Source organism: Rhamphochromis longiceps, linkage group LG1, assembly GCF_057381845.1.
Source record: "Rhamphochromis longiceps isolate RC_006_pf linkage group LG1, R_longiceps_female_GT1.1, whole genome shotgun sequence".
NCBI classification, from domain to species: domain Eukaryota; kingdom Metazoa; phylum Chordata; class Actinopteri; order Cichliformes; family Cichlidae; genus Rhamphochromis; species Rhamphochromis longiceps.
The window spans coordinates 8,112,951-8,134,962 of record NC_140557.1 but is presented as its reverse complement, the minus strand read 5'-3'; the positions used below and the strand labels follow the sequence as shown (position 1 = coordinate 8,134,962).

Genomic DNA, 22,012 nt, shown 5'->3' with positions numbered 1-22,012 from the left:
TGGTGCATCCCTAGTTTTCTACATTTACTAGAGAATAAAAGCCTAGCCATCAATTAGCCCATCTGCCAATTTGCCTTCACGATCTCAAAGAAAGTGAATGTGCTTCCTCTCAGCATGGCAGTAATAACGAACAATGTCGGGGGCAGACATCTCTAATCCTAATCAAATAATTGGGGTCTTGATCCCTCTGTAGGACTCCAGGAATCATTTATTGGGGCACTGTCTATCAGGAGGGGGTGGAGGGCGAGTGGTGGGTGCATGGGAAGTTGAGCTGAGTGGATGGCGTCCTTTATCTCCTAATTACTGAAAATAATCTCATGGTGAGCTGGTCATACACCACCGCCAACAAAGGGCTAATCGTGATCCCATGTGCGACAAGATGTAAGTAAATCTCACTGCCACTCGGGAACATATGGTAAAATTCTTGCTTACGGCCAGATCCACTCCTTACTCTGTGCTCTCATTAAGAATTATTATGGAGCATAAAAAAGGTCACAAATCACATGAGAGCAGACCGGCAGCAGAGAACAGGACCCAGGGGCGTGCCTGCCTCTGAGTGTCCAGTCATGTTTGAGAGATTTCTGGCTTTTAAGGGAACAGACAAAGTGGCGGGGACAAGGGGCTAAACGTCCAGGGGCAGAACGTGTTGCTACCTGCCCTGGCCTCAGCGGTGCTGCACCTTTGAATAAGCCACTGAAAAACAGGCCTTCAGGCAAGACCACCCCTCCCTCCATTAATCACTCCAATTACAAAGCTGAAAAAGAGAAACAGAGAAAAAGAAAGGTGTGGGGGGTGAAAGGTAATGGATAGAAAGACAAAGATAGACAGGTAGTCAGGCACACAGATGGGAAAAACAAACGTCCAGATGGATCGATGCATTTGTACAATTTTAAAGCCAGAGAGTGTGAGAAAGTGGCTGCACTCGAACCAAAAAAGATAGACATGAGGAGAGAGGTGAATCTCCCTATTTAGTCCTTGGGTAAACATGTCTGTTGGTGACCAGCAGGTCTGGTTTGCCAAATAAACTGCATTTGTTCAGCTCCAGCCCTTTCACCAAGACACCACATTCCACAGGCAGAGGCCCCATCCCCCATCACATAGCTGGCCCCTCTCGCTGCCTCACACAAATGCAACGTTTGTAGGGTGGTGTGGCCAGAAGTTCACACTCATTGGTTCAAAGACCCTTTCACAGGCAAACATTTTAGTCAATCACATACAGTACTTCATACTTTAACTCCTTACCATAGTGTTTATAATTAAAACTTAACTTTAAGGTAAAACATTGGCCCCTTGGTGCCTATCCCCTTTGCTTCCTCTATCATACTTGATAGATATTAGATTATATGACAATGACACAAGAGTATGAAGATTCTCGAAGAGCTTGAAAGCTAATGGCTGGATAATAAATGTATATTTTGACTCCACGTGTCACTGGCGACTCTTTAAGCGAGAAGCCATAGCACTGCATTGAGGCTAAAGGAGCTATTAGCTACTACTTGTAGGTTAAAAGCTTTGGTTAAAAATACCTTGCATATCTCACATCTTTCAAAGAGCAAGCATCCACTTCACCCCCACGTTAATGGCAGCTGGAGACATCACACACACCTGATAGGCCTTTATAGACATTTTCATTATACTGACAGTGGCAGGAACTTGATATATTCACAATCAAGTAAAAAACCTTCACGTCACATTTAATTACATGTGAAATGACAAAGGTCGCAATGCCTGCAGTCAGATGGGTAAATTACTTCTTTGTCAGGCTTATAACAGTGGGGCAGATACGGGCTGGGGGTAGGCGCGCTATCTGAGACGCTAATGTTATGACTGCCTCTCTGAATTTGCACTATCAAATGTTAAAACCATAAGCCCAATTCACAGCTTTATGTAGAGTCTAATCGATAGGATGTGATCGCTCTCTTCCGAACCAAAGGGATCTGTTTCCTCTCAGCTAGCGTTAAGTGTGCAGGGGCATTCCACCGCTGACAGGCCAGCACCCCCTGGGGATCGGGGCCGAGATGTTGCAATCGTCACGCATCTGGAGCTCATCTCCACAGCCCGTCAATATGCTACATCTTTACTGGGTGCAGAGAATAGCTGAAACGACCAAAACCTTGAAACGAACAAACACTAAAACTCACAGTAACTGTGGAAACTACCAAATCAAAACTAAAAAAAAATCAAAGTGTCTGTTGACAGTTTAATAATGAGAAAGCTATCTTTGTAACAAAACATACTCTTCCAGAAATGCCATATCGTGGTTGTTCATTGGGATCAATTGTGCTTTGCAGAATACTGCAAATACCTATAGAATAATGTTGTTCACACTTCTTGATCAACCAGATTCTTACTTGTCATTACTCAGTCACCATTTATACATTAAGATATAGTGGAAATGGCTTGAACTTATAACCATAATGGTTCTACAAAGCACTTGAAACTATTTCTTATTCAACAAATCACACGAAGACACACCCAAAGCAGACGAGCATCTATGTAAGTCATTGGCAGGCCATCGGGATCAAACAGCTTAACTTGCATTTAGCCACACCTGCTTCCACATACATTTAGCATATGCATTGATGAGCCATAACATTAAGACAACTGTCAATGTCAAGTTAATAATCAGTTCTTGAAGTTGATGGTTTGGCAGCAGGGAAATGAATAAGTGCATGGATCTCAGGGTGGCAATGGACTGACAACCAGTTAGAGCATCTCCAAAAAGACAGATGTTGTTACCTGTCTGCAATAATTAGCAGCTACCAAAAGTGGCAAGTAAATGAATGACAACAACTGATTCCATCATCAGCACACTAGGCCTCTTAAAACATGGAGTGAAATGGGTGGTCTTTGTGGCCCACTCCCACAGAAGATCACATGGATGAAAACCTTAATACTAGCGAAGAGCTTCAAAACACTGTAAAAAAGCTTGCATCGCAATCTCCTGTCCACCACTTAAAAGTACCCGCAATAGACATGTTGGCATTAGAACAGGATAATGGAGTAATGGTAGACATACACCGCTTGAACATGAACATGTTATTCTCTAACCGCACTGGCTACTTTGAGCAGGATAATGCACCCATTCACATTTGTGTTCAGGAATGGACTAAGGAATATCACAAAGAGGTGTTGACTTGGTGTCTTGATCTCTTGAAAAAACAAGTTCAATCCATGGAGGCTCCAATTCCCAACTTAGGGCTAAAAGGATCTCTGACTGTCATCATGTCTGATACCAAAGGACACCTCTAGACATAGAGTCTGTACCTTCACAGGTCAGAGCAGTTTGGGCAGCATGAGGGGACCTACATAATTTTGTTGTTGTTGTTGTTGTTGTTTGTTTGTTTTTAGTTGTACCAGAATATATAGAGCAATGAAAAAGTATTTGCTACCTTCCTGATTTATTTTCTTTTAGTTTTTTGCACATTTGTTACACTTGCATGTTTCTAATCATTAAACACATTTTTAATACTAGATACAGATAACCTGAAAAAAGCTGTTTTATTTGAGAATTTCATTTATTAAGGCCATGTGTGAAAAAATACACCTAGAACTAAACCTCCCTAACACAGTAATTGGTTGTGCCGTCCATGACAGCCAACATCGCAATCAAGCAACTGCAATAATTTGCAGTGTGTTTTTCACATCACTGTGGAGGAGTTTTAGCCAATTCTTGTTTGCAGAATTGTTTTAATTAATCCATATTAGAAGATTTTCGAGCATGAACAACCTATTTGAGATCGGGACAAAGCATCTTAATCTGATGTGAGCCTGGACATAGGTCACTCGAAAAGCTTAATTTTAGCCATTCAGGGGTGCGCTTGCTAGTGTGTTTCGGATCGCTGTCCTACTACATAATGTGTATCATCTCTGTCTAATATTACAATTTTTTTATGATCTGAAAATTTCAATTCGACAAATATGCTAAAGACTAAGAAATAAGGAAAGGGGCAAATACTTTTTCACAGCACTGTACATATCTTACAAAACTGAGTTTAGAAAAGGTCCTGTGCAAGTTCATTTTTTTTCTGCACAGGCTGGTATAAAGGGAAATTTGGCATGCAAGTATTGTGCTTAGTCTATCTAAATATTTAAATCTGAGCCAAATTTTTTATTTGCTTTTTATACTAAAAATAGATGTAAATGTATTTAGGCAAACATGTGCAAATAGAGAGTTTACACGGCTTAAAAACTGTGTGTTTTGTAAACTATGCGTTTCCCCTCCCACTGCCTTCTGCAGGACCACCTGCCCACACCAAGGTAGGCAATCTATAGATGAAGAACTGAAACCTTGCTCTACATTTAGACAGCAGTAGCTTCATCTCTCAAATGGATGGGGAGTAATGATAATCGCCTTGAGGCAACTGTTCTTGTGATCTGGCATGATACAAACAAAACTGAATTGAACTTAAATAATATATAAGTATTTAAATATTAATTATTATATTTATATTTATACCTAAAGATGACTAATATTGACCGATTTAAAAACAGAAAACCCCCACCTCCTCGCAGCTTCAACCTCAACACCAAAAGCTCGAGACACTTTGGAAAATATTTGGTCACTTACTACAGTGGTGTTCAGCTTAAAGTATACATAACTGCAGATTAAATACAGCTTGAAAGACATGATAAATAAATACATAAATTTAAAAAAAACCAAAAAAAAAAACCAGTGCAGTTTTTATATTGAAATCAATTAACATTTTGCCAGTGCCTCAAATATATGAAAAAGAAAAGCATGCTAAACTTTCACAAACATCATTGTTGCACTTTCATTTTCTATCTATGCGCACCCACTTAAAGTATGCATTCACAACAGCTTATTTCCAAATTCTAAATGAGAAACTTAAATTACTGTCTGCAAATATTACATTTCACTTCATATTTTAATCCTTTTGGAATTTATGAACGTCTGCCTCCACACATCCTTATTTTACTGAAAGCACAGGGCCTCTTTAGGTTTTCTAATCACATTTATTTAGGGCAGGAAAAACCTGAGTTGTCTTTGTTTGACCAGATGGCTGGCTAATTAGGCTGGCTCCACTGGGGGTTGGGGGGACTCCCAAATCTGTGACAAACATTATTGAAAAAAAGTCCCATGTTTATGCTTGTCTTTTTTAGAAAAAGAGCTTCTTCGGAAAAGATCAATGCCTGGGCACTGACAGCAGTATACATTATATTTTGACTAATAATTGAACTCAACAGAAAATCTCCATACATTACAGGCTGAGAAGAAACTGAACAATGGAGGTGTAGTTTTCTTGTGTTTCTTAAAGCCACTACACATATTTCTTATAATAATGTGGGTGCAGTGAAGCCCCTGCTGTTACTAATTCTAATTTTCTGTGCTACTCTTTAATCATTTACTACCGTGGCTTTTGAAATTATCGACTTAAGTTGATGTGGTCCATAGTTCCATTCACAGAGCGATTGTCTATTAACCAGATCGACTGCAGGTCAGAGCCTGGTGGGTTTTTTGGCAACTGATATAATTCAGTATAAGCAATTCATTGGTGAATCTAACAATATATATGCTGCTGACATTAATCTACAATCTCTACAATAATGAAAGCTTGAAGTTTCATTACGCTTCTTAAAATATACTATCAGTTTCTTTTTTGATTATTTAGTTTTGTACAAGATACTAGGGCTGTTCGATATAACGATATATATCGGATGACGATATAAAAACGTCTATCGTTTCATTTTCCACTATCGTTTGTTACATGTTTACAAAATAAACTCTTTACGGCAATATTTTTTCATCGTTTTGATGGTCACTGTAGTGGCTATATTCATTTCTTAAAGTTCTCTCTTTCTCTTATATTTAATATAACCACACTACAGATGGACAAGCGCATGTTTTTATGCGTTGTCGTTAGCAACAACGACGGTAACAGCATCGCGTGTCCGCTTGCTTATGTTCCACATTTACCTTTCACAATAAAGCTCAAGATCCTGTTGAGACTTTTCAAAATAAACTGAATCACGTGAAAGAGCAGATTATTTACGGATGAGAATTTAAAAAGAGCCGCCAGGTGCTAAAAAATAAACCTTAGACTCAAACGTTAGAACAGGCTTTTCCCCGCAGCACGCCGTGTAATAAATACTCACAAAGAAAACGGCGGCCGTTACAACTTATGTCTAAAAATGTATCGTTTCATGCATCGGTTAAAACACTCGACTCAGGGTACATGACGCGCAGCTGGAAACACTTCCCACAAGACGAGCTGCCCGAGATTCACAGAATTTACAGAAAATGTCACATTTTTGTGATTTATATCGTTATCGGGACGATAGAATTCTTATATCGGGATATGAGATTTTGGTCCTATCGCACAGCCCTACAAGATACTATCAAATAATATATCCAAAACTCATATAAATAATAAAAAACAAGCTTCTTTTTTCTTTAATATGAAACTTTCCATAAACCTTTACAACATTTAGGATTTACCCAGTGGTTAGCCTGTGGCTTTTTTACAGACACTCCACTTAAAGCTCACTTCTTGTGGTGATTGTGATTCAAGAACTGTGAAACTTGGGGCATGTAAATCCCTGAACGTAGAATGTAAATGTTGGATGGCGGAGTCTGAACACATTGCATTTTCTGAGCGTATGGGAGTCTGGTTTTTGTTTTTTTTTTGCTCCTTTCTCCCTCTCACAAGTACATGATTATACTAAGCTTGTGTTTGAAGACTTGGCTGAAAAACAATCTGGCCACAAGCTATTATAAACTACATGGGATTTTGGCAGCCAGTGGAATGGAGACTGAAAAGCAGAGAGGCAACAGTGAAAGGAAACCCTTTTGCACCTCTTTCAACTTGTTCTACTCTGCGTGGCTTTGTGCCAGGTCCCAGTCAGCTGCAATGTTTACCCAAGTGCCTTGACACAGTGGTCCAGTTAGCACTTTTAGCCCCCTGACTCTAGCCTGGAGCTGAGCCAAACCAGTAGCACGAGACGGCCAAGAAAGCCAAAAACAATAGACAACTCTCACCCTTCACCTCATCACAGCCTCTGCCTTTCTACAAGGTGCAAAAAAGAGACCATATCTTTTGACTCCATCTGCAATTTACCATTTGGAGGATGTTGTGGCTACAACACAGACAGCCTCATAAATGTCACGCTGCTTTATGTTCCTCCCATGACAAGGTCTATACCTTAATTGCATTATGTTTCTGAAACACCTGCTGTTGGTGATTTTGGCAGGGCTGGGATATTTTTAGGTTATCAGTATCAAGATAATAATCCCATAATCCAATCTGGACTACAACACTAAAACCTTCAACGAAGTTAGTTAAGAAAGTGTATGGATGTGAAAATCATTTAAGCATTTCTGTGCATTTCCATCCGCTATTGCGAACACACAGAAGAAAAAAAAATCTGCCATTTAGCTTCCTTATTCAAAGAATGATGTAAAAAAAAAAAGAGCCACTAGACAATGAAAAACGACTAAAGCCAATTTCCAATTCAAATAATTCCAAGTAATTTTCTCACAAACACTATTTCAATTTGTCTGACTGAGCTCATTTGAGAATAGAGCTCCTCATAGAACTCCCTGACAGCACCCTTGAAAAAGGTTCACCCTGAGCGAGGACACAATCGAGGCAGACAATGTTTTCATTACATGCTTATTTTATTCTTTTTGCATCTCTTGCAAAAAGACTAACATTTGTTTATACGTCTCAATGCAAAGTATTCACATCAAGATTCAAAGATATGTAAAAAGGATGGGACAAAATATCTATACGACAAAAATATCACTTCACGTTCTCTTTTATTCGAACATGCTGGTGCTCCAACAAATTCCACCCACCAGTTTGACTTACCAGAGTCACTGCTTAATGACTCCTTGTGGTATAGCTCCCTTAATTATTAAGAACCAATGGTAATTAGCTGCTAGTGACGGAGAAACCACCTTAGGAAAATGGCGGACAGTGGGGGAAAGCTAATGTGAGAGCTACTAAACTAACACTGGTTAGATGTGAGTTGCTTTACAGACTTTGTGCTAGCAAAAAAGCAGCTATAACATTGTTTTGTTTTTACATGTCACATAAAGCACATCATTCATTAAAATGTAATTAATTTTATGAAATCAAGATAGACAAATAAGAGCATACACATCACGGGGACAACATGACCTCACATAGTGTGCCAAGAGTCACTGCACGAGTGTTAACAGTAACAGATTCACACGTGCACTGTACATACTGTTATATGGTGCCAACCTATATAAAACTCAAGGAGACTTCTCTCCAAGGTGTCATATGACCTTGCCTCTGTTTCCCCCCAGCTGCCAAAGTTGAGGCCGGGTGTCTCTCCGTTTTAATTTGGCTATTAGGGCTGGGCCATATTATACCGTTCACGGTAATACCGGTATAATGTTAGGCAACGATAGGAAAATGAAATATCGCGATAGAATGGGAGTAAAACGCGCGTGCGCAGTGCCTTTGTTTTCATACGCACATGGCCGATTGTTGAGTGAAACAGATGAACCAGAATTGGTTTGTAAAAATGGTGCAACTTCCGTGATGTGGAACTGGTTTGGTGTTTGTCCGTCAGATACACAACAAAGCACATTTTTTTGCAGAACATGCAAGCGGCCGTTGTTATTGTCATATTTGTCGGACTAAGATGCTCTTAAATCTGGGAGTAATCTGGGTCCTAAACTCCGTATGCTTCAGGTCAAACAACACTGCAGCATCACTTAGAGTTAAGAACTGTCTAAATTCTTTCATCTTTAATAAAACGATCAGCATTGCTGCTTTACCAGGTGTAACTATAAAGTTTAACTTCCAGGCATCCATGAAAACAAAAGTTATTACATTTAACGGAGTTAGAAGTTAGCAGGAAGCTAGCGGAAGTTAGCTCGCTAGTTTCGCTAGTTACCTAAGCATGATATTGCATGTTCTGACTGAGAGATTTCTGAAAAAAATCAAACGTACAGCTCTGCTATCACTTCCAACATAAATGAAGACGGGAAACTAAACAGCAGTGACGTTTGTAGGGTTACTGAAGTTGGGCTAGCTGGTATATAATGATGTGCTACGTGATCGCTAGCGACACAGCTATGTTAGCATAACATAAACAGTGAAGCTGGAGGACGAACACTAACACTTTTCCACTTATAAAAGTTAACGTGAAGGTTCTTCATGGTTAGAGACAAATGCAATCGCATGGCAGGATGCTGTAAACGGACCAAACTTCAGTCAGGAGAACAACTGAGATAATCCATCCACAATACGAGGTTAGTCATTAATATACTGCAGCAACATGGGAATAGAGCAGCTGCCAGAGAATTCAACATTAATGAATCAATGGTACAGAAGTGGAGGAAGCAAGAAGAATGAGTTTAATAAAGTTTGATTTATCTGACTGCTTTGTTTCGCTTAATGTGCCTTATAATCCCGTGCACCTTATGGTCCGAAAAATGCGTACTGAACACTGCAGTTTAATGTTGCAAAGCACCTCTTTTTAACTTCAGTGGATATTATACATGGTTATGCTCAGGATATGTCAGCCCATTTCTACTGGAAATGCCTTTTGGTTAAACTTTCAGCAAGGAATTTGCATTTGCACTGTTATATTTTTATAAAGCTTTAATGTACATAAAAACCAGCTTCTTGTTTAAGTGAAAATAAATGGAAGGTTGTCTTTTTGCGCTAGTAATGTTGTGGAGTTGTATTTTGTCTCGCATCAATTATATCGTCGGTTATATCGTTATCGCAAATTTTCAAATATATATCGTGATAAATATTTTTGGCCATATCGCCCTGCTCTATTGGCTATTCCTCTTTCTATGTTTGCCGTCATTAAAGAGCAGGTGTTGAGATATGTTCAGTAGAAGTGCTTGTAAAAAACAAAAAGAACCAGAGATGGTGTGCGAAGGGTGGGGGCTTGTGGTTTTACTACAAACCGATCAAATTACAGCATACATCAGTAACTCCAGTTCCATTAGAAGCAAGAAAGTCAATCCTCCAGGGTCAATTTAAGAGTGTAATAACCCCAACGGATATGCGCAATCTGCATTTAAATGAGACAATTTTTGTTATTCAATTCAATTAAACAGAAAGGAAAACTGTGGCCATCACTGCCAGACAAGATGGGTCTTTTTAAATGTCATTTGCATGATGTTGCAGAAGCAATCCATCAAACTGTCTGAGTGCCTGTCAGGTGGCACTGGAAATCTCTTCACGCCCACACTTTTCCAAAGTCAACTTCACTGACTGTGTCGCCTATTATCTGTAACTTTCCAACCCTGACAAACTGACATTCAGGCCACGAGGGGCCAGCTGATTAGAGGTGAGAAAGAAGGCAGACGTTGTAGCTCTCTTTCAAGCTTTGTTTTTTTTCTTCATTAGACACTATTTATGGCACTTTACAGTCTAAGAATGGCAGTATTGTCTCCTCTATCTGAATGTATTTATGTGCTGCACATCACTACAGATGTCTCCCTGTTTGAAATTGATGTAACAAGACATCATGTCCGGTAAACAGGTATACTGTATACACGACCATTACTATACAATAATCTTTTTTTCATCCCTTCTTATCTGCTAGGCTCAAATAAAGTATTAGATTAATATCTGACTTATGTGTAAGCCGGTGTAGTTTGATCTAAATCACAGTGAAAACAGGAAAACATATACAAGCTTCAATAGTCCATAAATGGATGTAAAAGCACTCTTACACACAACCACCTATTACAGCTGTTGCCACTGATACCATGGCTCGTATCTGTAATAACTCAAACTATTATTTAAACTTCAAAAATGATAATAAATGACAACATGTCTGTGAAGGTTCTCAGTCATCCAGGTCACCGTAGTCTAAGGAGCTTGGAAAGAAAAGCGTCTGGACTTCTTTAAGTTGCTTGAAGATGTTTCACCTCTCATCCGAGAAGCTTCTTCAGTTCTAAGGGTCAAATGGTGGAGAGTCCCAGATTTAAACCCAGTGGGAGTATCCCCTCAAAAGATAAATGATAACATTTTTATCTTCTGAATGTGCAAAGACATTTTTTAAAATGTAACTTTTTACAGGCAAATGCCTGCTGTGCCCAGCATGTGAAACACTACTATAAGATTAACTATAAGTGTTATAGTTTTGAGCGTGGATGGCAGACTCAAGACTGGTAGTTAGTGCTGCGTTTAACCAAGCCACACTGTGACAGAGGTGACTGGTTTCACTATGAGAAGCTTCCTCCTGCCTGTCAGCAGCAGATGTGCCCTTTGGGACTCAGACAAATAAAAAACTGTCTCTGCCTGGACTACTGTGTCCTCCCATCCAGCTCCTCCCATTCAGGGCCTTTGGCTTTCTTTCTTTTACAGCCCCTGTGACACTGAGCAAAATGAATAGAAAGATCACCAATCAGAGGCACGATTACAACATGGGCATGCACCCACCCCCATCAAACCCCCTCAATGGGAGCCCCCAGTGGGAATGTTCACTGTTTGAAGAGTTAACTCTTTAATTCTGTCTGGAATGTTTCCTCTGGGTGGGGCAGTTTAGTGTGCTGAGCCAGACCACTAAACCCTCTTCTAGTTCCATAGCATCTCCTCCCCCTTTCCCTCCCCCTTCATCTCCCTACTAAATTCAATACCTCTATTTCAGATGGGGGGGGGGGGGGGGGGTCTTTTGCACTTAACTGTTAAGAGGAGCTCTGCACAAAATGAGGCTTGTTTTATAACCAGGGCAATTACACTTTACACACTGATTCAGAGATTCGAATGAGAAAACATTCTCAACTAGATGTTTGATAAGCTGGCTGCTTTTATCAGAAAAAAAGAGAATAATGTATTTTATTGCTTAAGGTTTGAGCAAACAGTTGCACTACAGCACTGAGATTATTAAGTGAATTAATTCTAATAATTTTTAGATAATGTGCTTTTTATTCTTTTGATTTCCTCATATGTATCAATTTAAGACAACGGGCAGATGAAATGAAGTTAGATGTTCTGATGTTACTTCTACAATATTTCGACTAGCAAATGGGGGTGCAAAACACAATTATGCGTCACCTTTATTTGTTTCCATCCTGACACAAATTCGAGTGGAGCCATAGCCAGTGACCAACATTAAGCTACATTAAGAGCAGCATCAATCAGACATTAAAGATGGAAACACAAGGCTAAAAGCCCAGACATCTCCATCCAATCCAGCCAGCTTACATCTGGCCTTAATGAGGTAAACCAAAGTTCACTCAGCACTGAACCACGGATATAAGACAACCTGTGTTATAAAAGATCTGTTTAAAGATCCCCAAACAAAGTGTGGGAAATGAGTTTTAAGAGTTAAGTGCTTGAGGAACAAACCCGAACATGTTTATGGGAACTTAAACAGTAAACAGTTTAAGATTCACATTCATTATTATGCTGCTGTGGCTGATTTTATGTATGACATGAAGACATATAGAAAGAAAGGGACTCACACTAATGCGCTAAAAACACAGCTGAAATATGACCTTTTTAGCCAGTCTAATCTGAAATCAATGTGGCAGATTTAGAAATTAGGTAAAATCGTTTTAATGTCCAAAGCAGTCATTATCTACATGACAAAAAAGCTGAAAAGGTTTTTAAAAAGAATTGTGCTCAGAAGAAAGACTGAACAAGAAATATACTTGACCATCGATATTAGAGAAACACACAGACACACAAAATCTAAACTGAAATCTGTAGGACTCCACAGAAGTATAGATCATAATAAAAGCATAAGCTCCAGTGGGGAAAAAGAAATGCTTTTCAAACCTTATTTTAGGTTTTAGGCACCAAACCTTTTAAGCATGTTATCAAATCTGGCAGATAAACTGCATATACATGCAGTTTGGTTGTCAGTGTGAAACTGAAATTACAGCCAGTTGAGATAATCCGCAACTGACTGTAATCCCAAAATGACTGCCCAAAAGGAACTAAAGATGCTGAGTGGCATCTAGAAGGACTTTGATTCGAGTGCAAATCAGTAAAGCGTGTAACAAAGAAACTGTGGAATTTACTTTGCCACAAACAAAAAGTAGTAGATAGAATTTTTACTTGCAAAAGTGCTACACATATGCAAGATTAAAAAAAGAACCAAACGAACATATCCCACCTACACTGTGCTAAATGACAAGTACGAAATTTAGAAATGCCTATTGGGCTGTCAAAGAGGATTTTTTCAGCGTTTTTCAATTATTAATTAATTGAAAATGCAAGCAGTTGTTAGGACTTACACCAATAAGTGAACGGTCAGGGTTGAGGCTTTCAATTCCTTGTGTGGCTCAACAGCATGGCAGAAATGATGCAGTTCTCACGCATTACCGTGCAGCTTCTTCTTCTGAACAAGCACTGCAGCATGTTTTAAAGGAACTCAGCCTTCCTCATTATGTCTCATCTGAATGACCTCCATTTGCAGGCAGTTTGTGGAAGCAGAGGTCAGACAGCAATTCCAGCCTCATAAAATCAACATAACAGGAATTCCAGTAAACAAAATAATACACAGTACTTTTAAAACCCACTGACAGTTATGGCATATGGGAAAACAACATAACACTGAGAAAGCACAAACAAGGTCAGACTGGCATATATGGCAGTGAGGCCTCCTTTCTCCCACTTCAACATAAGACACGGAGAAACAGCTGTATGCGCCCAACAAAAACAGCAACCTGCTGGTAAAGTCTCCGCAAACCTGTCAAAATTCTAACTAAAAGTCAGTTTGCTAAATACAATGTCCTGCTCATCTATCATAAATGAGGGGAAAATTCGGGCAAACACTCCAACCTCTTAAAGCTCATTCACAATCCTTATTGATCTCCTTGCTGCAGCTGTGTAGCTCCCCACTTCCTGGCTGATGTTGCTGGGGCGACAGCTAAATTATGCAACAGCGCTGCCTCAACAGAAGTAGTAAATAGCAAAAAGAGGGCTTAAGAGTGATAGCGATGCCAGGGCTTATTCATAACCATTGGCCAGACATCGGATTCAAGTTGGTCCGGTTGGCTGCATATTTTCTTTAATCCCTTCTAGGTGTAGTTTTACGTCTTCTCCACAACTGCATACCTTATGTAAACAATCTTGGCATAACTGAGTTGGTCATTAAATCCATCTGTGGCATGATCATCACTTTTACTGAAATTGCTGCAATATATAAAGGACAGAAGATTTGGTAAGTGGACTTGTTCTTATATAGTGTGTTTCTACTCTACTGTAGCACTCTGTGGTGTAGTGCTCTATCGCAAATGCTTAATTCACCCATTCATACACATTTTTCTATGCCACACGCCAATGAATGCATGGGAGAGCAACGTGGGGTTCAGTATCTTCCCCAGGGATACTTTGGCATGCAGACTGAAGCAGCCAAGGATTAAACCACCAACCTTGTAATTGGTTGATAATCTGCTCTACCTCTACCTTCATGCCAGATTCCCTTTCTGACACAAACCCAAATAGGATTTTTGTCTCCGACTAGAACTGAACCAGTGATCTTCTGAATAGACGTCCATAAAGGCAGCAGTGACATTACTGGCTACACTGTTATCATTATGAGAACGTCAGATAAAATGATTGTTCAATTATGGCTGACAAGCCAGCCATGGCAGATCAACTTAAATAAAACACCCAAGTCCAGTCATCAGGTAATCAATCAGTGCATCTCTACCACTTCCCTGTGTTACGCATCCTTCATCCAACTCGAACACCTATTCTGCCTTTTTTCTGTTCTGACTGGGCCTCATTTGTTGCACTGACTTACTTAAGCCTGAAATGCTAAGGCAAGTAGGTTTTCAGCATCTCCATAACAAAAAGTCATCCAGTCTAAGCAAATAAAATTACAAATCTAATCAGGCTGCAAAGGGTAATTACTCAGGTACCATGTAAATCAACTGCATGCAAATGTATTACCATGCAAAACTATAATCTAAATGTCCTGTGCTAATATTCATCGCCATTAGTTTATGTGACACAAGGAAGATTGAACCAAACCATTTTGCTCTCAATAGTCTACAACGACATAGGTCACATACATAAAACTCAAAACCTCAAATAAAATCTGGATGTAAACTGGTAAACTCTTAAACCTAAAACAAGGCTACTGCTTCTACAGACACAACACCCAACATGTTAAACATCCAGCTAATCCAACCAAAGCAATATCGCTGCCAATAGAGTTGGACATAGTACACAATCTGCAGGCACAATTAAAACAATTAGTCACAGACTGATTATGGCAAGAAGAGGAGGACATTGGATATGTGTGTGTTTGTGACAGGAGAGGTGGGGCGGGTGGGGGCTGGATTACAGAGGTCATGTAGCCTCTGTCCAAAGGCCAGAGCGCTGGGGCCGGTCGGTTATCCGGTCCAGCTCTCTCACCACGCGACACCTTTGTCCATCTCCTTGTTTGACAATTATTTACTCTGCTGTTTAGGATGGGGCTGAGGTCACCATACATACATCACTGACAAGAAAACACTGGCTACCATGTCTGTCCACTCAGTCTGACCTGTATAGTCCATCAACATTTGTGTGCAGTCAAAAAAAACTAAAACAAATAACCCTTCATATCTATATGTTACATATATACACTGATTGTTCATCATCATATCTGACACACTCTACCTATTGTTTAGAGTAGGGCTGGGTGATATGACCCAAAATTCATATCTCGATATTTTTTAGCTGGATGACGATATAAGATATATATCTCGATTTTTTTTTTTTTAAAGCCATAAGTTAAGAACAAAAAGAGAGTTCTTAGTCACACTGTGTCCCAGATGTCACACGGGCACTTTTATTTACATACAGCATAGATGTACATGAAGAAATTACTCAAAAATAAATTATCAGCATTTATTAAATAATCATGGTCCATAAATAAAAGAAAATGTTGTTTTTGTGCATAACAAAAAGCTCACAATTGGGCAGTCAAAATGTAAACTAATAGACGCTGAGCATAATAACAAAGAGACAGATTTCACAGCTGCACCACGTCTCTGAACAGGTGCCATTTGTGGTCCTTATACACACACAGTACGTATCACTCCGCGAGGCTCCTCCCCGGTAGCCGTAATCCTCCGACATCAAGCCGTGCAGCTCCGTAGCTTAGCAAAGTCATATTAAAACATTTTTTGACAGATTGCTGAGCGCTGTGTACCACATAAAATCGGTTCGTGGTCAGTAAGCACAACCAGAATTCATACATAAGGCGCACTGTCGAGTTTTGAGAAAATGAAAGGATTTTAGGCCGTGCAGCCCCTCCGGGCTGCATGTCGTTAGCGCGGTTAGCTCGCTAACACGTTGACGCCGTCCAGCCCCACGCACGGGGCCATCCGCGGTAACTCGCTAACGGAGATTTTCCGCTTTCATCTTGTCATTGCCTTGTCATTGTCAGGTGAAGCTATGGGGGAGGCGGAGTTGTGTTCAGTGAAGGAGTCCACAAAAGTGGACGAAAGAGAGGCAAATCTGCGGCTCCACAAGTATAATTATAACGTAACATAGACTATATCGATATAAACGATATTGTCACATCTTATATCTCGTATGAAAATATATCGATATTTTTAAAAAACTCGATATATCGCCCAGCCCTAGTTTAGAGATCATTACAATCAACACTTTTATTTCAGTAAACTGTTGGTGAACTAGCACATGAGTATTATTATTTTATTCATATGTCATTAATATCTCATGTGCTGAATGAAATCCAGAGTCTCTCTCTGAATGTGGTTTGCTATGATTCAAGAAGCATGGCAGATATCATACAAAGAGTTCTTTGGATAAAAGCCTTGGTCCAATCTGACCGTTTACATGAAATTTAAATGTTAATGTAAATGGTCTTCCATCCAACTGGCTCTTTAGCTGTCGTCTCATCTTTCCTCTGTCACTGCTTTTAGAACATAATAAATGTGCTCCCCCCATTATTATAGCGGGTTGGTATTTGCGGCATCCGCCAGGCTTGTCTCTGGCCTCTAGAAGACAATGACATCAAAAAAAAAAAAAAAGAAAGAAAGAAAAAGGAAAGAAAAAAAACTGTTCTGCCTCTACTGCCCCCCCTCCCCCTACAGCGGTGCAACCTGAAACTGCCTGAAGAGATGAGCCGTCATTAAATACTGCAGAGCTGACATAATGACAGGAAAGATAAAAGGGAGGAAACAAAAAAAAAAAAAAAAAAGGCCAGACCAATTCTCGTCCCATAATGCCTCCCCCAACCCCCTGGCTCAGCCTTCACTCTATAATAAAAGACACCAGGCCACAGATAGGACACTGGTCAGCAACAACTTTGCTGCTATGATCTTCAGCTCTAACAATGCCGAGACAAAGCCTGCTCATCCCTGCAAATAATACTCATCCACTCATTCTGACACCTTGACATCTGGAACTAAAACACATCCCACACAATGCAGGAAAGCCCAATTTTATACATATATTCAGAAACAGAAACTATATAGTCATCATTTGTCACATGTTTGATTTGTCACATGACAATCAAACTTTGATATGCCTGTTAGTCACGTCCAGAAATAGTCGTTTAATTTAATTTAATAAAATATATAATCTAATGAACACTTCTAACTGTTCAGATTAATGCAGCACTTGATGCCAGAGGCATATTCTGAAACAAGCTCATACCTGCTTATCTTAGCAGATTAGCTTGCAAATTAAGCAAAGATTCTCCTAGTGACTAATTTGTTAATGAAATGCGAGTAGAAAGTTTTACAAATTGGCAAGTCTAAAATCAAAAACACTAAGAAAACCTTTGAAAATTTGAAAAAACACAATTTTTAAGAATAGACGTTAAAGGTCTTTCGTAGAAATACTCTAGTATTTAAAAGACTTTTGAAGCTGCTAAAACATTTTAAATGCTGCTGACTTAGCCCCATGTGTAACAGCGTAGTTTGCCGAGAGTGGCTAATGCTAGTTTTGCTATACCAGTAGCTTTTTAAAAAAAAAAAAAAAAAACAAAAAAAAAAAACTTCACATGCTTGTCCAGAGTTGATGTTGACAAAGTCTACATATAACGATTAGTTTTCTAAAATAACTGCACGAGAAGTGCAACTGTTTGCGGGGCCGTTCAACTGTGTTATTTTAACTTTGCTTGCTTACAAATTTCCATTGTCACCTCCAGGGGATGAAATCTCAGACCCAACAGTTAACTGCCTTTGTATATTAATGAAGTAAAAACAGTTTTTACCAACTTTTTAAAAAATTGATCTAGTTGACTAATTGCACACATACCTGGTTTCATTCAGAGTAGAATCAATGAGAGTGTCTGTAAGGGTAAAATTATCCTGATAAGAACAGGAACAGGAGTGTGTTTCTATGTACAGATTCTGTATATGACTATGCAGAATCTATAGGCAATGGGCATAAGAAAAAAAAAACAGGCTTTCTGGTTTTCTTTCATAATGAAAGTATCACTGACCAATCACATTTGAGCGAGCATATGGCTCGATGCACACAAGCGGTCCATGGGAAGAGCAAGAGAGGAAGACATTGTCCAATCTGAAAACAATCAGCTATTAGCTTCTTGGAAATGTACCCCTTAGCCCGGATACCAGAACAATGGCCATTAAACCCACAGGCTACCTTCATCTGATGACAGTCAATGGTGTCTCATGCTGGCATGACATGGAAATTAACCCGAAAGAAAATAAGGCTGCTGGTGTTGACACTGCCAATGACATCTACTGCCAAGTTTTGCACATTTCAGCAGCACTTAAAATAATAAATATTGAAGAACATAAGAAAGACAGTTTCATTTATTCTCCATTTAAACAGTCCCAGCAGCATCCCTTTGATAAAGTGTGAAGATTCATGTGAAGCCGGTGACTTTAGCAAATGAACAATATAAAGAACGTTGTGCCTCCTTCCACAACATGTATATACTGGCTTCTCTCACCATCTCACGCTGTGGCACTTCTACGTGTCACTACCAAATGTACACGCTCTAAAGCTAAATTTGGAAATGTGAACTAGAGAAGCACCATGCAAAGACATTTACCTTTAAATAGACAGTAATAAAATCCCGACACATGATAGTCCAGCACCCTCAGCCCACTGATAGAGCACATATATATTTGCGACACTGCCAACTACTGCACAGCTAAGGCTTTTTATATCACCCGCAGCCTGCTGCGCTCTCTTTAACCTGCCATGATGCTAAAACATGCAGCTCGGCTTGGTTCCCAGTTGGCATTCCAGAGTTCAGTAAGACTGTGCTGAGGCAATATTTACTTTCAAGTGAAAGTAGCCTACACTTGGCACAGAGCCCTGACTCTTGGGGAGGCGAGAGTGGGGTGTGACAGACTGCTTCTGCTGTGTACTACATCCAACCTTTCCACCCACCCGAAATCCTCCAACTGACCCAGCAAACCACCCCACAGCCTTACAGCAGCTATGTCTCGCCTGACTCCACTACCTGGATCAGAGCCAAACCAGAGCCCAAGCAAAGCGCCAAGAGGGACACAGAGTGAGAGAGGCATACAAAATGAGAGCGCGTGGGGAGAGAACTAGTGAGCGTGAAAACATTGCGCCTTGGCCTGGCCCTCTGCCAGCAGTCACTTAGTAGTTTTTTTTTTTTTTTTGCCACAAAAGCCAATCGGCGGTCAAACCTCCGCAGAGATTTGAAGGGACTCACAAAGATACTCCTGGAGCGGTTCAAGCCACAGTTAAGATTAAGTTGTCTCTCACGGCAGGGGGCTGGACTTAGAATACAAACAAGACCCTAAATGGAAAACTGACAAGCAGTATAAGGACATACTCATTGGGATCTCAGTAAACTATAGTGACAATTTAAATTATAAAAAAAACAAAACAAAAAAAAATTCTGCCTTGATTTGCAATATTTAAGGAAAGATGGACAATTTTAAATTCTGAAGTTTTATACTCATATTTGAATGAGATAACTGTGAAAGGACATAATAGGATCAGATGGATTACAAAGGAAATCCTGTGGAAAGAAGGGCAACAACTGGCAAGATACTAACCTGTCTAAAGTGGTCATCAAAGCCCCAGTCAGCTTGTCCATTAGGAGAAGTAGCAGAGTGTGCCCCTGCAGGAGACAGGCCCTCGTCAGGTTCCTGCTTCACTCTAACAGGTGGGGAAGCAGCCCTCTGGGGAGCCGATGCAGAGTAACTGCCAAATGGACGGGCTGGGATTCGCGAGGCATTCTGCTGTAAAGCAAGGGTTTGCTTGCGGAGGAACTCCAGACCACTGGCGCTTCCCTCATCATCATCGCTGCCCTCATCCCCTTCCATCATCTCATTGTCATCGTCCTCATCTCCAGAATCCCGACCTCTGTCCTCGTCGTCCTCTCTGTCTGAGTCTACACTGCTCTGATTGGACACCCGGGGAGGCAATCCACCACCAGCGATGCCTCCAGGCAGGCCTTTCCCCATGAAGCTGGCTCCAGAAGCCCGGGCAGCTGCTAAGATGGCCTGTTGGGCAGCAACCTGCTGAGCGTACATGATGTGGGCTTCTCGTATCTTTCTCTCCTTGCGCTCCATTTCTAATCGTGCCTGCTGCTGGCGCTGGAGCTGCTCCATCACTGCTTCGAGTTTCATTCCTCCTGCGGAGGTGCTTGGAGGAAAGGCCACACCAGGCTCCTGAGACATTCCGGGCTGTGAGAGGAAGAGAGGAGTCATGGATGACTTACTGTATACTGAAACCTAATTACTCCTGAAAGCTACAGTGGAGCCAACGAAGCCCGATTTAAACATTAACTCAAACAAATTTGGATAATTCACCCACATGATTTTCCTCAGATTAAAGAAGTAAAACGCTTGTGTACTTTTAAACCTACAATATCCCAACAACAAATTTAAATTATTTTAAGCTAAATAAAGAAATTGAAAAAAAATTACAAAAATCTCGCTGGTAACTGGAGCTCTTAAAACCTGAGCATGAATAAAAGCAGAAAAAAATACTAGACTAGAAAGTAGCCAAATCAAACTTTTACACAAAGGACTAATCTACATAAAGAGTTTGGAAAGTTAACATTACAGTAACCAGCCACAGAAAAATCTCTGTTAAGATTAGAGGAAATAATTAAAATGCAGTAACCCACCCTGAGTTTTGCTAAGCTCTTAAGGAAGTATTGCAATAATTTGTCAAAACGACAATGCAGTAAGAGGTGTGTATTAGTAAGAAAGTTAAACGGATATTCATGTATCTACAATCATAAAAGTAGTTGTCCCGATAAACTAGATTAACTACTAGTTTAACTAAACTAGATAAACAACCATCAAAGTGAAAAAAAGAGAAGAAAAAAAACTGGCAAAACACATTTTCCGCGTTTATATAGTGAGGTGCCACAACCTCAAACCTGGATACGATTTCAGGATACTCCCAACAAATGCAAAATATGCAACAACGCTTTAGGGAAAAATGAATAAAGTCATTACAGTGTTGTCGAAAAACTATCAAATGAATAAATAAAAGTAACCTACCAAAAGTCAGATTACCCCTAAAAAGTTTTTTTCTTTGAATTTTACAACGTTGAACGAGCCAATGGCGTAAAATAAAAAAAACAATCGGAGCGTTTTCAGCTCGCTGCCGTTTAGGAAAGTGCAAAAGGGCGAGAAGCAGAACCCCGACTCACCATTTGTGCCTTACTACTGCTTGAATTGTCCACCATCCCTCCTTCCTTGGCGTTTTCCTCCCTTCTTCTTTTGGCAGTCGTTCAAACACTTGTAAACACACGCACACACGCGCGCGCGCGCACGGGGGGGAGAGAGACTCCGAGCGTACACCGCAGATTCCGACTGATCCGCCGGCAGAAAGCCGCTGAACGCTGTTTTTCTGGGTGACCTCTTCAAATGCGTGTGCGTCTCTTTCTTTCTTTTTTTTTGCCCCGTGATTTTCGGGGTTTTCTTCTTTAATAAAAAAGTGCACCGACTGGAAAACGGCCAGATCTCATATCTCGGAAAGCGCTGAGGTAACTCCCAGTCGGTTTTTTTCCTCGCCTTCAATTGACACCCCCAGCATGGCGCACTACAGCGTTAGGCCCGCCCAGCGACAGCAACAAGTATCAGCCCTTTTCAGTTCAC

At 40.2% G+C, this 22,012-nt stretch overlaps 1 protein-coding gene across 2 annotated transcripts in view; it reads right to left on the bottom strand.

Annotated features, from left to right (window-relative positions):
* Nucleotides 1-21,934, bottom strand: part of LOC146678225 (AT-rich interactive domain-containing protein 3B) — a 60,658-nt gene extending 38,724 nt beyond the window's left edge. Inside the window, exons 1-2 of one of the 2 annotated variants that reach the window (XM_085420455.1) lie at nucleotides 21,565-21,934; nucleotides 19,952-20,584 (exon numbers count right to left, since the gene is read on the bottom strand). In XM_085420455.1, the coding sequence (XP_085276581.1) occupies nucleotides 19,952-20,584; nucleotides 21,565-21,600 (669 nt within the window). In that variant the 5' untranslated portion in view covers nucleotides 21,601-21,934. The other variant, XM_085420538.1, reaches the window with a different exon arrangement.
* Between the last annotated feature and the right edge of the window lie 78 nt (nucleotides 21,935-22,012).